The 16,295-nt window shown below is 39.0% G+C and overlaps 2 protein-coding genes across 2 annotated transcripts; one reads left to right on the top strand and one right to left on the bottom strand.

The window, feature by feature from the left end:
- The first annotated feature begins 446 nt into the window (after window positions 1–446).
- On the top strand, window positions 447–7,843 carry ihha (Indian hedgehog signaling molecule a). The gene is made up of 3 exons (XM_079464811.1): window positions 447–2,493; window positions 3,963–4,224; window positions 6,128–7,843. The coding sequence occupies exons 1-3, from the start codon at window positions 2,194–2,196 to the stop codon at window positions 6,796–6,798; spliced, it is 1,233 nt and encodes a 410-aa protein (XP_079320937.1). The 5' UTR covers window positions 447–2,193; the 3' UTR covers window positions 6,799–7,843.
- slc23a3 (solute carrier family 23 member 3) lies at window positions 7,600–16,194 on the bottom strand. The gene is made up of 12 exons (XM_079464812.1): window positions 15,959–16,194; window positions 15,174–15,310; window positions 14,997–15,067; window positions 13,705–13,778; window positions 13,285–13,466; window positions 12,977–13,061; window positions 11,888–12,089; window positions 11,461–11,711; window positions 10,543–10,648; window positions 10,292–10,459; window positions 8,362–8,457; window positions 7,600–8,284 (listed from the first exon to the last, which is right to left on the bottom strand). Exons 1-12 carry the CDS (start codon window positions 16,094–16,096, stop codon window positions 8,022–8,024), a joined length of 1,773 nt encoding a protein of 590 aa, XP_079320938.1. The 5' UTR covers window positions 16,097–16,194; the 3' UTR covers window positions 7,600–8,021.
- Window positions 16,195–16,295: the final 101 nt, after the last annotated feature.

Below are 16,295 nucleotides of genomic sequence, written 5' to 3'. Positions count from 1 at the left end.
AATAAAACAAAAATGTTTTTCAATGATTTAATTCACTACACAAAATACTACACAATGTAACTTATACATGTTTTTGCCATTTATCTCATTGTGCCAATATATAACAGTTTGTTTTATAAATTGATGAAGTAGCTTCTGTAGCTTTACAGGTACAGTTAAATGTTTTGTACCCCTAACAAAGCAATGTTTCCTGCTATGGTGGTCAACAACTGTTTGGTTTCAAGCATTCCTACAAATCTCTTTCTCTGTGATAGTTGGAACAAATACATTTATTCAGGTTTGGAACAACTGGAGCTTGAGTAAATAAGACAGAATTTTCATTTTTGGGTATTTAGAGTACCGTCCCAGCCACAGTGAAAGGTATTTTGTAACTTTGTACTTTTTTCTGATAGTGTCTGATGTGTTTTTCCCTTGCAAAAAAAGGTCAAGATAACAATTTTGCTATCTGAGCTTTACATTTTATTAAGTGATTTAGCTGCGTTTTGATATATGCATTTGACGTAATTACATTTTTAATAATGTCAATAAAATTACATTTGGAGGAAGAACTAATGATTTAACAATAATTGAACAGATTATAAGAACAAACAGAGCACGTGCAGCTGAAATGAAGGTATTAGGTCAAATGTACAGTAACTGACCAATTCACACTCGCCTTTAGATATAAAGGGGAACAAATCAACAAATATTGATGGTAAGAGTAAAAGAGTGACAGTAGTGTTTAGTGTCTCAATTACTCCCTTTAGCTCTCTGTTCCAAATGAGGACACACCAACCAGAACTAAAATAATTTGATATTTTCAGATGTAAATAATAAAAACAAATAGATCAACACCAAATACCACGTCTGTAAAATCTGCTTTTGAAATGGGCACAAAACCACTAGCCCCTTTCCGGCAAATATTTGCAGAGCTAATTTGGAAGACATGGGTCTTTTTCCTTTCCCTCGTTTAAAGAGAACGTGAACAGACTTGGAGTTCATGGATATATCTGTTCTTAAGGTGCTGACCGCTGGCTACACCCACACAGTCATCACTTGTGTGGTGGAACGTCTTCTCTCAGTTCTGCAGAATAGACTCTTTACCAGCTTCATCTACAATTAGAACAGTTGAAGCCCTCATACATTAACTCGGACCACCACACACTGGAGCCCTATCTGTTCATAGATGACACACGTGAGAGCTGTTAAGCAATTGATGTGCATGGAACCGACATATCAGGCAGATATAAATATTTTGGTATAAAATTGAAAAGAGGCGCTGCGGTCAAGAGCAGGATTTGGGGTCTTTTGTTAAGCTTTTACAATGTTATTTATAGCAGCACACTATTATGCATTTCCATAAGCCACATCGGTCAACGAAACTTAAAGCCTACAACATACAAACAACTTGTGAATCAGAACTAAACCATTCATATCAGTGCGCCAATCTAATGCGTTTCCTTAAGCGTATTAATGTGTTGAACAGAGAGGAGGGGAGGGCAACACTCGCTCACGTTTGTTTGAGGAGTAGCCAGGCTCCTTCTCTCGCGCGCTATTTGTGGATCTATGAATGGGAGCGCCTGAGTCCACAGTTCGTTCCTGAGATTTGTGTTTGCCCAGTCAGGCGCTGTGAAGCTAAAGAGAGCCGGTGGGTATACGACGCACCCAATGTGACCCGTGGGGAGGAGTGGCAGGCAGGGATCGAGAGGGGCAAAAAACTGGCAGGGTGCGGTCTTATTTGCGCCGGCAACTCAGATCACTTTAATTCCCGATTCAAGTGGAAGACGTTCGCCAAGGGACCTCAATCAAAGACAGCAGCAGTCTCTCTGACAGTTGTCCTAGGCTGGGTCGGAGTCCCACCGTATCTCGCTGTCTCTCCTAGAATCTGTTAGATAAATAAATGGACTTGCCTGCTCATTCTCATTTCGGTGATTTTCTCGAGAGACCGACGTTTCGCATTGTGTGGGCACTGAACACTTGGTATCACTGGATCTTTTCGCCATCTGTCCGAGACAGCCTCTGTGTAAAGCGACTTAACTTTTACGCACTGACGATGACGAGGATAAGGGCGATAAAGAAGTAGACATTTCGTCCTCCACCCCCATCTTTTACCCCGTGGGGGGGAATAAGGACCTACTAGGGGGTAGTCTCGTGTTCATCGGCGAGCTGTGCCACCGTACCACTCCGTGTGAGTGCCCGGCGCGTTGGGGTGGAATGCGTCTCCCCGTGGTGTTTGGGATCCTCATCGGCTGCGCCCTGATTTTCGCACCTGTTAACGAGGGCTGTGGGCCGGGGAGGGGATATGGGAAAAGGCGGCCTCCGCAAAAACCGACACCCCTTAATTACAAGCAGTTTAGTCCGTACGTAGCCGAAAAGACACTGGGAGCCAGCGGGAGACACGAGGGCAAGATAACCAGGAACTCTGAGCGCTTTAAAGAGCTGACGCCGAACTACAACCCCGATATCATCTTCAAAGATGAGGAGAACACAGGTGCGGATCGACTCATGACGCAGGTGAGCAACACTTGGATAATGCAATGGGAATGAATTCAATTATCTGCCCATTAGAAAGACACTCAGTGGCTTTGATTCGATTGCGAGCGCATTAGACCTGTTGCGCACCAGTGCGCCCTTTGCTCGGTCCTCATCGATCTTCGCAGCTTTCAGAGGAATTGATTGCTGACAGCGGTTTGTTTTGTAAGTTGCGATTGGGTGCCACTCGCCAAAGCTCACGTTAACACAAGCTGTCATATTGCGAGTTAAATCTGAAACCTGCTTTGCCTGACTTTAAGATCTTTAATATAATGTTCGAATACTTCACTTAACGCAACGACTTGACAATAGTAATGGCTAAACAAAACACTGATTCATTTACACACAGAAAATAATAATAATAATACAAAAGAAACTTAGGTGCGTAGTTGATCGGATAATGTAACGCCAAAGAATGAAAGCAGGTGTTTCCTATTCGTTACAGGTGTGGCTTATACTAAAGAAATTAGGTCGTTCGTGGATAAAAGTCATCATCTATAAGCTTTGCTTCCGCTTCACCCAGTACTTACAGACAAAACAAATATAAAATACAGTAGAAAACGTAGAAATAGTTCATGTGTAACCAAATTTGGTTGTTTATGTGTACCCTGCTTCGGCAACGTGCTCTTCTTTCCATGTTAAAATTTGAATTTGCTGTTAAAAGAAAAAAATGTCCTGTGTATTTTGAAGGATGGTCAAAGCGGTTAGGTTAAAAGTGAATCACTCTCAACATGTCGGACACATTTTGTACCTTGGTCAAAGAAAATACCTGTGGGAAGGTAAATATAACTCGGCCTGGATTTGTGGGTTGAAGCATCAGTCAGTTCTCCACATGATTCAATAATTTGGTCATATTATGTAATGTTTTACGTGGGTGCTTTTGAAAACAAACTATGCATACAAGAGAGGTGCCTGGATTATAAACTAACACTAACAATGACATGATTGTAAGCAGGGCGGAGAAGTATAGCGGAACTACTCATTTAGTTCATTTAGACATATTTGTACTCATTTTTTAGAAAAGCAAACATATTTTAATTGTTCGTCAACACAAAACAGGTTAAATACAGTAATAGTTCAGTAAAAACATGTCAAATAAATAGTAATGTGTCTTGTATGGAACAAATATAACTCTTAGACATCTTTGTGAAAACATTTAGAGATTTTCTTTTTAAAATGACTTATTTTGTATAATGTTTCTGGTACTACTGTCGTACACTTTAACCCGCTTTTAGATTGATCTTTGCCCTTTAAAGTAACACTTTTAATGTGATTTATTTTGAAACCACAATTATAGTTCACTGCACCATTGGTATGTTTCTGTAACCTGTTAAGCCCTTTGGAGTTATAACTTTAGAATGTTGAAGCTAGTTCTTGCAAAACTCAACGAAGGGTCATCACAGTGTTCCACGTAACCCAGGTTTAAACTTCTTTCCGTGTTGCATTCACAGCGCTGTAAAGATAAGCTGAACGCTCTGGCTATCTCTGTGATGAACATGTGGCCCGGCGTGAAGCTCAGAGTGACTGAGGGCTGGGATGAAGACGGTCATCACTTTGAAGATTCACTGCACTATGAGGGCAGAGCCGTCGATATCACCACCTCGGATCGCGACCGTAATAAATACGGCATGTTGGCACGTCTAGCAGTGGAAGCCGGTTTTGATTGGGTCTACTATGAGTCCAAAGCTCATGTCCACTGCAGTGTGAAATCAGGTAGAAAAAATCTCACATTATCAATTGTGCGTTATTGTAGGGTCAAAACTAGGCTATCAGGCTAACCAAACAAATATACATTTTTGTTGAATGAGGTTTATGATTTTGGTTAAAAATTGTCCAGTTTTTCTCAGTTCCCAGAACTTAGGCCTCATTTCAACCGTATGGTGTCACAACTAAGGAACATCTAGGCTGTAAGGTAGATATGCATACAAAGTGCAATTAGATCAGGTGTGTCCTGTTGTGGTGAATGTGGTTGGTTCTCATTAGTTTGGGTGAGGTAAGTGGTAGACCTGGGACGAAGGTAACAAAAAGGTAACAGACCACATCATTAAACCTTAAACACCTGCTTCTACCTGAGTCACCAGAGACCACATTATTGGCCAGACACGCAGCAAGTAAAAGTGCACCCTTTAGACAAGAGTCGTCTATTGTTTCCTCTGACCTTCTGAACTTATTCTATGAAATGATTGATGTTGTATTTTTTTACATCTATTACCTTGCATGTGCAGATACACATATTTATTTTGCCGGCCAGTGTAAACCATAATCCTATGTTTGTGACCTTAATGGGTCAGACTTTGTCTGTGGAGTATTTCACCACTGCTTGTGGGGAATGGGACTTCTGTGTGGACATTTGTGAGGCACTTGTGTTATCTGTCTGATAGAGCGTGCAAACACAAGCAAGACCCGTTGTCTGCCTTTGCTTTATCAAAGTCCTATAGGTGTGTTCTTTATCTGGCTGAGCTGTTATTTCCCGATTTCAAACACTTTCAGTAATGCAGTATAAACGGAATAAAAAATCTGATTGATACAAGGAGTGTCACCTCGGTCGAAACCAAGATTTACATTTTTATGCATTTGGCAGACGCTTTTATCCAAAGCGATTAACAGTGCATTGTAATATACATACTTAATCTTTTGTTTCGTATTTGCAATGCCTGGGATCAAACCCATGACCGTAACGTTGCAAGCACCATGCTCTTAACACTGAGCTACAGGAAAGCTAGTGTGGTAAAAGTGTGGTAAAGATATTTGTCCCTTTACCACACTTTTATAAAATATTTGTTATTACAGTATGAATGAATACCTTTGGTGGAGCTTGTGACAGTAGAGCTGCATAAGACAAATCAATTTGCTTTTAACAAGAATGTAGTGAGAAAGTCTTCCTAGTTGTGATGTTTAATATCAGAGCATTTTTCTCTTTATGAACTTTTGTGGGTGTGCATGCAAGAGGGAATGTGGCTTAAGTAGCAGGACTGCTAAAGTTCTCTGAGATGATTAACCAGCTGCTTTGTTTTCCAGATGGCAATTCTGTTGTTGCCTTTCTCAGATGTCTTATCACAGTCTTATCATCCGGCCTTGGTACTTACCTTTCCCAAATATTTGTGCAGGACTCGACAGAGACTTAAGACTCAATCCTGTTTCTTTAGCACGCGGACAACTTCTGACCTCAGTCACTTCTGTTGGACAGGAGACGTGGAGAGTCGAGATTGAATCAAGCGGTTATTTATTAGCTTTTATTGCATTTTTACCTGCTGACTGGAGTCGCGTGAAAAGGGAAAACTAATTAGCTTGAAGGATGGCATTTGAAATGTTTGCCTGCGCTCGGCAGGTTGTTTTGCCACTGTGACTTGGAGTTTGATTGGATTTTTATGTGTTTACAATGAGCACAGGATTGGGTTTGTGAACTCAGGTGTGTGTGCGATGAGTCATTTTCAGAGTCTCTGAAAGAATTTAAAGACATCGAAGATTACTCTTGGGAAGGCAGTACAGTGCAGTAAGAACTAACCATGCTTTTTTTGAAATACGTTGTAATAAGCAAATTTTCATGTGGAGAAGTCACAAAAATATCATTGGTTGTAATTGGTTGTTGTTCTCTCTCATTCTATGATTTCCTCAGATCACTCTGTGGCTGCTAAAACCGGAGGCTGTTTTCCTGCATCGGCGTATGTCACGGTTGAGGGCGGTACCTTGAAGACCATGGATAGCCTACAACCTGGCGAGAAAGTTCTCGCATCTTCAGAGAGCGACGGCACCGGACCGCTCATCTACAGTGAAGTCATCGCCTTCCTTGACCGAGATCCTACCATACGGAAGCGGTTCTACAGCATCCATACAGACTCCGGTGCAACACTGAGCTTGACCGCAGCCCATCTCCTGTTTGTGTCCGTGGGGAACTGCTCATCGCCTGTTGTGAGCAGAGAGCTACGATCCGTATATGCCAGTGACGTGCGGCCAGGTCAGTGTGTGGTGTCCACACAAGAACAGCAGGGACACCTGTCCCGGGTCACTAAGATCCAGATCCAGGAGGACAAGGGTGTTTTTGCCCCGCTTACACACCACGGCACAGTGGTGGTCAATGGCATCGTTTCCTCCTGCTATGCAGCCGTGGACCAGCACTGGCTTGCTCATTGGGCGTTTGGCCCACTCAGGGTACTTTATAACTGGGGCGGGCCAGTTGGATATCAGGCTGTGGGGATACATTGGTATTCCTCACTGCTCCACTGGGTTGGGACTCATGTGCTGGACCCAACACATTTTCACCCCTGGAGCATGACGGAAAATGACTGATGAATGCAAGGAGGGAAATGAGAAATAAAGCATTTGGTAAATAAAGGGGGAGGAATTGAACGAATTCGGATGAATTGTGTAGAAGTAGGAAACGGGAAAAGAAGAGACAAGGTTAAATGATGCAGAAAGGAACTTAAGGGAGAGAAGGAAGTAAGGGAAAAGGTTTGAAAAACAGAATCGTGCATGAGCAAAATGGACTCTGTCAAGAGACTGATTCTGTATGTCGACTCTTGTTTGAGAAAGTGGACATGAACTGATTCTTTAAACCCACGTGTAAAGAAATATTTAACACTTGTTTAAATGGGTTTTCTATACTGCCTACACTGGAACATTCTCATGTATACAGACACGCACACGCTTATTCATATACAGTATGTCAGTCTGTGTCTTCTACATGTTCACTAAACATATCATTATAGTCATTGAAAACAGGTAAACTAAAAATGCTCATACTCAGGTAAGCAGTGAACCACAGGACATCAGGCCAACCCCGCCTGAAAAGGTTTGGTGGTTAGAGATGTTAAGGAAGTCCTTTTCAAAAAGAAAGAGATTGGAAGGTACACAAACACACCCACAGAAACTACACAGCTGTAGAGAGAGCATGGGCTAAACATCAGGAAAATGTCTTATACTGCATAGAAACCTGCTGTGCTTTCAGGTCATAACCATTTTGTTTGCATTTGTATGGTCAGTTACGTTTTTCACTGAATGTCTTTCTCAACTTAATCAGCTATTTAATGGTCACACTTTACACTGTATTTCTCCATCTAGCATACATAAGGGAGTACACAACACTTTTATAAAGGCTTTATTACAAACATTATGTTTACTCAATGTGCAATGTGTAGCAATGTTATATGCATCAGAGTTTATGCCAGTTTTTGTAGACCTTATGTGTGCTTTATGCAGTAATACTCAATTTCCCGTACAATTTACTGTATTTATCTGTTTGTGGCATTATTTACATTTTACTTTAAGATGTCAGAAATTATATAATATTTGTAAAACTATTTAAAGATCTATTTTTCAGAATTAAAGATTATGGAAAAACGTGTCTTTGTCTTTATTTGGGCATAGTTTGTTTCTTTTGTATAGTTTCTTGGTAAAATTATGTACTAACAGATATCAGATCAGTCATAAACACAAAACAAACTAACCAAACCAGAAATTTTAAATGCATTTGGAATATTGAAATACAAAAGACTACAGTAATGTGCAAACATTCAAGTGCTACTAACACCAGCATCTCTTTCACCTAATAAGCTAGACATCTCCGGTACAGTTACAGTCACTACTTCAACATTTGGGGTTATGCAGGCACAGAAGGGCACAGTTCTGAGTCCACGCAGCTCCAGTAGTTTTATGAATAGGGGAGGTGGGTCATACACTGAGTCTGGCCTTTGGCTGTATCCTTGCTGCTGGTCAGCCAGTGATTGAATTTTATTTGTGCCTTGATGCCGGACAAGACCCCTCTCAGACAGAGTTCCTAGTAAATTCCCAAAATGATATGCATGAAACAGAGCTCGAGATTTTTGTGTTCAGTGTATTACTCTGTTGTCTTACCTGAGACCGTGTGCTCTAGAAAAAAAGCCAAAACACCCACAAAGAAAATAGGTAACGTCAAAAGAGACTGGAGAAGAACATCGACACTGGGTGAACCTGAACATGAGAGGAAAATTAAGAACAACAAATGCATTTCCGTCCAAATTAATGTAGGCTATATAATGAGCGCAGCAATTGTAAAAAATACAATTGGGCCGTTCACACAGGACACCTTCTTAATGCAGTTTTTACATTAAAAGATAAATATTTTATTATTATTTTTATATAATAAAATAAATTTTTCACAAGATGCTCGAGGTCAGGAGATGGTTTTGCTCCACTGTGTCTGGCTATCGCTGGGCGCAAACATGTCCTGGGTGAACAGTCCATTAGGCCAGTGGTTCTCAAACTTTTTCTTTGTAAGGCCCACTTTGTGTTGAGTGCAGGGTTTTGCGGCCCCCCATATAAATAATATAATCTTAAACTTAGAATTTTAATTAAACCAAAACATACTAAGTTACAAAATGCTGGAACATCGATTATTTTGGTTGGTGTTCTAATTTTTCTGATGTTTGAAAAATCTATATTTCATCAAATGTATAAAAGTTTATTTTCTGTATTTTTAACTTTACTGAGCTCTACATCTCTTAATGTTATTATATTGAAGGATTTTAATATACACGTTGATAATGTCAACAATATTCTCACCAGGGATTTTATTCTTTATTTTTATTCTCGACCCAATTTGTCCAATTTTAAAACTTTAGATCATACTCCTCATCTGTTACCTCTGGTGTTCCTCAAGGCTCAGTCTTGGGCCCTCTTTTTTAACATCTATCTATTTCCTTTTGGTTATATTTCAAGGAAATATGGTATTAGCTGTCATTCCCATTTGGACGACACTCTGGTCTACCTGTCTTCCAAGCCAAATTCAACTCTTCCTCTCCACTGGATTTTTAAGAAGAGATCAAATTCTGGTTTTCATGTAAAACCGAGATCCTCCTCGTTATTACTAAATCCAATATAGCTAAACTCAATAGCTTCTCGCTCTCAATCAATTATTCTGTAATTCTCCATCTTTTCATGTTAAGGGTCTACGTGCCGTCCTTGATAGTAAACTGACTTTCGAAAGCATTGGAATAATATAACTTGATCTGCTTATTTCCGTCTACAAAATATCAGCTGTCTTCATCCTTTCCTCACATCCAATTACACAGCTACTCTCGTACATTCCTTAATTACTTCACGTATTATTTTTTGTAACTCTCTTCTGCTTGGGTTACCGCACAAACTTCTTCATAAACTTAAATTGGTTCAGAACTCAGTTGCCCGTATAATCACTAGAACCTCTTCAAATGAGCATATCTCTCAATAAATGCCTCATTCATTCAGTTCTCTATCATTTACACTGGCTTCCTCTTAAATATCCAATAGAGTACAAGCTTCTGCTTCTTACTTTTAAAGCTCTAGATAATCTTGCCCCTCATATCTCTCTGATTTGCTTCATATCTACACCCCAAAACGTACTCTTTGATCATCTTCATCCAATTCCCTCATGGAACCTTCTGTTCGTTTAGTCACCATTGGGTCTAGGGCATTTAGCTGGGCTGCTCCTTATCTCTGGAACTATGTTCCTCAATACATTTTAGAAAGTGACTGTTTGACCACGTTTTAAAACTTATTTGTTTAGATGAGATTTTCCTGAAAATTTGTATCTGTCAATACTTGTTGTTTGTTGTATTGTTGTTCTTCATTTTAATATTTCCAACTCAATCTTACAGTGTCCTTGAGTGTTTGGAAAGGCGCCTTCAAATAAAATGTATTGTTATTAGTAGTAGTATTATTAAAAAGGATCCTCTTTGGGCCCCCAGGGGGTCACAGCCCCCAGTTTGAGAACCACTGCATTAGGGTACATCTCTGTTATAGCCTACAGAACATTAGTCTATCATACCCGTTTGAATAAACCCGGAGTGAAGTATAAACCAGCGTGGCAATGCCAATGACATGAACAATGTAAAGCCAATGTTGAAAATGTTGCGTCCTGAGTCCATGTCGGCATGTTGGAAATAAGTTATGCCTGTTGCTATTGGAAGTGTGTAGGTCACGCTGAGCACAGCACCTGAGAAAAGCAAATAAACACTCAGTGTGTGAATTAATAAACCATGCTAAGTTGATATAGAAAATGATATAAAAGACAATCACCATGGATGGCCAAAGGGACTGAGCAGAGGATCTGAGCTAGTTGTGGAGACACACCCAAAATTAACATAAACACACCAGCTAACTGCACTGTGCTCCGAGACCCAGACTGAAGGAAAAAAAAGAATAATTACAAATTACATCTCAATAATATCAATATACAGTATAATATATTTAGCAGTGAGAATTAAATAGACAACACATGGAAACACTAGAGACATTCACATTTACCCAGCAAACAATTTTTGATTCCCATAACGTACCCGGAACATTAATTTTTGGCCTCCAGCAGGTTTGTTATTGGTTATCCAGCATAATTTTTTGTATGGAAAATACGTTCCCCTACTATTATACAAATGAACGGTATTTTAAGTTAAAAACAAACCTTAAAAAAACTTCTGTGAACCACAACGTTCTCAGATCGTTATTTTCTGGTTGCAAAAAATAAACCTGGAAAGAACGTTCTCTTTTAGGACCAAATGATCTGAGCTTTACAATTGTTTAACTATACTTGTTTGTTATATTGTTAAAACTACTGTATAGTAAACACAAATTAAAATGGTATTGCTACAGTAACCATAGTTTAACCATGGTATATAGTCAAACTGTGGAAAAACAAATACAGTATTAATTAATCTGCCAAAATACTATGGTCACTTCCCTTTTATTATAAGGAAACCATGGTCAATTTTCAGAGGGAATTTGAGACTGACACTAAACATAACTAAACTTACACCCAAACGTATGCTGAGATATTAAAAGAGCAATCTGTGCTTTTTCTCTGGGATTGTAAAAAAGAAAGTATATATACCAAATCCTTTAACATAACTTTGATCATGAAACTACAGAAAATATTCTACAATAAACAGCAAAAGAGTATTATAAAAAACTCAAGTCACGCATCTGGTGTGGGAGCATTACCTGGCTGAGGCCAATAATACACGCATTAGGCACACTGCTGCACAGACCTACTGGCACCCCCATCAGGCCAGTGAGCACATTTCCCAACCCATCTACACACAGGCCCCGGTTACAGGCATGTGCTGGGGGCACAGGAGCCTTTAGGAGCCGAGCTGCTACCACATACACAGCTGTAGAGCTGACACTGGCAGACAGGCCTCCAGCCACTCCTGCTGCAATGCCTTTTCCAGACAGCAGGGGGAGTGCTGAAGCTGAAAGCACACATAAAAAATACAATAGACAACAGTATTACTTTTTGATGGACAACACAATTTAGGATTTATATCCTGAAGTGCTGCTTTATATGTGTCCTTAAAATATGGGACATCATGTATATTAAAATAGGAGTGTTGAAAAAAGATACTGGAAAATAGATATTTCAACCTACCAGGAAGGGGGAAGTCTAGCCAGGGTACATTGTGATTAGAAAAGAGAATGTTAGATGAGTTCAGAGTGTTCATGGACCGTATAAAGGTGTCATTTAAAACTTTCTCCGTTGAAAGTATCTGTGCAAAAGAGTTAAGGTGAACATGTCCCCACTTTACCAGGGCGGCACAAACACCCCACGTCAACATCACAGACAGAAGAACCTAGAAAGAGCAGGAATGATAAAACTGTTATTGCGCATGCACATACTTTAGAAAGTTACGTACATAGCCTGTATAAAAGCAGAGTCCACTTAAGTATGTGGACACTTAAGATACTTATGAATGTTATTGATCCTATGCGAACTTGAAGGGATCTGACAGTATTGCTATAGTAAAAGTAAGCTCTGAGAAAAGGTCTGGCATCTTTTGTTTGCAAAGGCAACTTACTTTATTGTTATATTATCCAATGCAATAAAATGTATGTCTTTAAAAACAAGTCTTAAAATTCAATACATGTTTGGGGCGTCTGTATCATCCCAAAGGGCACAGATACACAATCACCCACACATAAAGAAATGAACTCAAACCCAGATGGACACAAATCCTTACTAGACAGTCAGGCACTGTCTAGTTCTAAACAGAAGTGCAACACCAATAAGGATTTCCCAAAAGCAAGTTTCCAGTATGAGCTTACGATCACTCATAAAAAGCCTTATTCAACCTCATATTAAATTAAGAACATTTTAGCCAAAGATCTCTGTAACACAAGGCACATCTTCGTTGGGAAACTTTGCCCAGATCAATGGTATAATCTTCTTACAGGCAAAACATCAATCTAATGTACTGCAGGTTAAAAGCTGTAAAATAAATCTAGTACAGGATATACCATACATCATGACTTAAGCTGTCTTAAGGTACAAGTAAACACAAAAGTAAAAGTACAAGTAAACTTTTCTTTCGTCGCAGGTCTATTGTAACATGGTGAAAGGTGATAAAACATGATTCAAGTTGTAAAGACTTATGTTTAATGGAGCACTGGCCCTCAAATCAAACTATGTCATATATCAAACCACATCCTTTAACATTGATCGAATTTCAGGTCTACTCACACAGAGCTTCCGGCAGAGAGAAAACACAGATAAGCGGAGAAAGGAGTGCAGGTGCTGGGACAGGATGACCAGAAGCACAATTGCCCTGAAAAATACATGATTTGTAATAACCTCTGTGTTATTACGTTTACAAAAAGAATAACGTCTTCTTTAATATTACCAATTTAATAAAAAGGTATAGAGTGCATGTGGTATATTTAGGCAAAACTACTAAATGACTACATCACATTTTTGAAAGAGCAAGAAAGGTCTTAACATGTAAAAAAAGATATGAGAAACACAATATTATGACCATAGAGACTTCTTACAGTGCAGCCATGCCCCAGTGGTCAGAACAAAGCAGCGCTGCCTTCGTGTAGATGGAAAATCCCAGGATGCAGAGGAGCGGGGCCAGGACAAAAGGTCCACTCCGTCCTAGTGCAAACCCACTCACACCAGTCAAACCCACGGCCAACTGCACCATTCCTGTAACTACAGTCATCCCTCTCAACTGCATACACACATAGAGAGAGAGTGTGGTGTATGAATAAATACGACTTCCATCTCCTGAAATACACTTCAGTTGATATTTACATATATACACATAGAAATTAAGATGATTAAGAAATGTTTGCCTTTAAAGGAGAGCAACTTGGAGTTGATGTGATTGTGTGCTACTGTGAATGTTTGTGAGAGATAGTGGAGGGGTGGTCTGAAAGTTCAGCACCACGGACAGCACTGGGCTCTACCTCTCCTATTGGGTGTGCTGGGTTTACAGTCTCCTCGGGTTTGAGACACTGCCCCCTGCAGGCTACAGGAATCCCTAACAGATGATACGATGATGAATATCAAGGTACAAAGCTACTGTATGTAAGTATGTAAGATTACAGTCTTAGAAAATGGCACTTCACAATGTCACAATGATTTTATAAAGAACCTATCACATCAGAAGAACCTTTCTGATTCTCAAAAGAGTTGTTTTAGTGGAAAGAGGTTCTTAAAAAGTAGAAAAGAAGTGGTTCCTATACGAACCTTTGAGTGAATGGTTCTATGAGGAACATAACAATATTTTTTTGTGTCGTGGTGAAGAACCACTGGTAGCGATAGTATCAATAGTCAATAGTATTTAAATATTGAGAAATATACACGTTTTGCATTATTATACAATGTTTTACAATACAAATGGTCACTCCCCTGCATTTTAAAGCTCTTAAAAGGGTCCCCTCCAAGTTGTTCCAAACCTGAATACATGTCTTTGTTCTGTTGAACACAAAGAAAGTAGGAAACATGGTAGTCAAAGGTGCCCTAGAATTGTTTGGTTATATTCTTCATAATATCTTATTTTGTGTTCAACAGAAAAAAAACAAAAAACAAAAATTTTTCCTACTTTTGTATTCACTAGCCGAATTTCCATTCAAAATTTAATTTCAAAATAAAAACGTAGCAAATGTTTTTATGCTCCCTTGAGGTGTTTTTCTTTGTTGCGAATAGGTTCAACGTAAATAAAATTGGAGATGGAAACAAATTTGCCGAATAAACTCTAAAAAGTCAAGTAACTGCACTATGAGACTTATTAAGTCAGGGGGCCCAGAACCGCAGGCAGCTGAGTTCAAGCTCAGTTCCTGTTTTGCTATTGTGGCAATGGCATTCCGTTAAATTCAGAGTGGATTGTAAAATACTTATTTTGGTGTATAAATCATTACATAATCTCACTCCTGTTTATCTCTCTAAATTGTTGCATCCACATAACTCAGTGCAACCGCTTAGGTTGGGACATTTATAAATTGTATCTGTAATCCTGTTTTTTGTTTGTTTATCTGCTACGCACAGCACTTTGGTCAGCCTATGGTTGTTTTGAACCATGAGCTATATACATATAGAAAACAAACAAACAAACAGAACAACTAGCGGCTAACATTTTAAAAAATATATTTCTTTGTGTTCATCAGAATAAAGACAGTTATAGGTTTGGAACAACGTGAGGGCTTGTAAATGATGTCAGAATCTTTATTTTGGGGTAAAGTATCTCTTTAATTCTTACCGGTCTGAGCAGAAATCAGGGTCATGGCAGGGATTAGGAAATCCAGGGATGGAGCCTGGATCAGTGGCAAACTGTGAACCGGAGTAACATTCGATTGATTTATCCTTAGATGCCAAATACTTTATCAGTTTAAATTGAAAAGAACAGAAGGATGAATAATGGTAAAAGCAACCTTACCGTGACCCAATCCAGCTCTGCAGTAGTGTAGATATACCTGAATAAAAGAGCACATGGGCCACTACTCTTTCCTTGTCTACTTCATGGATTAGAGAACCCACAACCAATGCACAGAGAGAGGAATATACCAACACATGCTGCATAGAGACACAGAAATAATATTTGAATTAATTTGTTTCCCACAACAATTATTCTTTGACCTGTTGTGAAAGTCTTCGTTTTAACATCCTACACTGTCAGACAACACAAGGGTACCTTTCAAAAAGTACACGTTTGTACCTAAAGAGTGCATAATGGGTACATATTAGTGCAGTTTTAAAGGGTACCATGCCATTGACAACGTTTTGTATATTTTCTGAGAGTGTATTTTCTCAGCAAGTGAAACTTCCAAGCAATAATCTGCATCATTTTATTTTACCCATCTGTTTTAGATTATTAAAAAAAAGTCATTATGTGAATTTCCCAGGTTTGAGTGAAGTAACATTATTTAAAGAAACGAAAAAGGTTAGTTTTACTATAAAAAGGTATGGTTCTTCTGTGGCTTTGCTGTGAAGCGACTTTATTTTTAAGACACTTGGTGGTGTAACATCAGGCATAGTTTAACAGTTCTGTTTTAAGATGATGTAATATTCCCAACTTTTTTATTTTTATTTCGCTGTTGAAATGACTGAATACTTTATCTTAGTACGTGTTTTAATTTGGATCTTTAAGGGTTTAGCTTTTTAACTGTGGAAGCATTACTGAGTTCATATTTACTCTTCATAAAGGTTCACTATAAAACTTACTTGTAGTGCAAGTGGAATATTCAGCAACAATGAAGGACTCAAATCCACTTCTAGACTCTTAATTCCTCCAGCTTTGTTTGGGTCCAAAGGTTCCTCTTCGCATGCAGCCATGGTTTTACTTCCGTCACTCTTTACCATTGTGTTCTCCTTCAGTTTCTTCTTTCTTAGCTCCTCTAGTCTGTCTTTAAATGCTATTTTGGTTTTATTCACAATATCTGCTCAATCCGTTCACTCTTTCATTTTGTCTTTTGGTGGCCTTTGACACTGTGTTATGCAACATACAGTTTTCATCAGTATTACTGGGTTCTTTTAATCATTATCTTTGCATTGACTTAAA

The sequence above is a fragment of the Barbatula barbatula genome (genome assembly GCF_947034865.1).
Source record: "Barbatula barbatula genome assembly, chromosome: 9".
In the NCBI taxonomy this organism is placed as follows: domain Eukaryota; kingdom Metazoa; phylum Chordata; class Actinopteri; order Cypriniformes; family Nemacheilidae; genus Barbatula; species Barbatula barbatula.
Note: the sequence above shows the minus strand (reverse complement) of the source record. Positions and strands in the feature narration are given on the sequence as shown.

What these genes read in the sequence shown, in the direction of transcription:
- slc23a3 (XM_079464812.1), bottom strand. Translation starts at nt 16,096, where the DNA reads ATGGTAAAGAGTGACGGAAGTAAAACCATGGCTGCATGCGAAGAGGAA. An exon ending in CCTGATTTCTGCTCAGACCG is followed by an intron (nt 13,779 to 14,996) that starts GTAAGAATTAAA and finishes ATCATCTGTTAG; the next exon opens with GGATTCCTGTAGCCTGCAGG. An exon ending in AGTCCCTTTGGCCATCCATG is followed by an intron (nt 10,460 to 10,542) that starts GTGATTGTCTTT and finishes TGCTTTTCTCAG; the next exon opens with GTGCTGTGCTCAGCGTGACC.
- ihha (XM_079464811.1), top strand. Translation starts at nt 2,194, where the DNA reads ATGCGTCTCCCCGTGGTGTTTGGGATCCTCATCGGCTGCGCCCTGATT. An exon ending in CGGATCGACTCATGACGCAG is followed by an intron (nt 2,494 to 3,962) that starts GTGAGCAACACT and finishes TTGCATTCACAG; the next exon opens with CGCTGTAAAGATAAGCTGAA. An exon ending in CCACTGCAGTGTGAAATCAG is followed by an intron (nt 4,225 to 6,127) that starts GTAGAAAAAATC and finishes TGATTTCCTCAG; the next exon opens with ATCACTCTGTGGCTGCTAAA.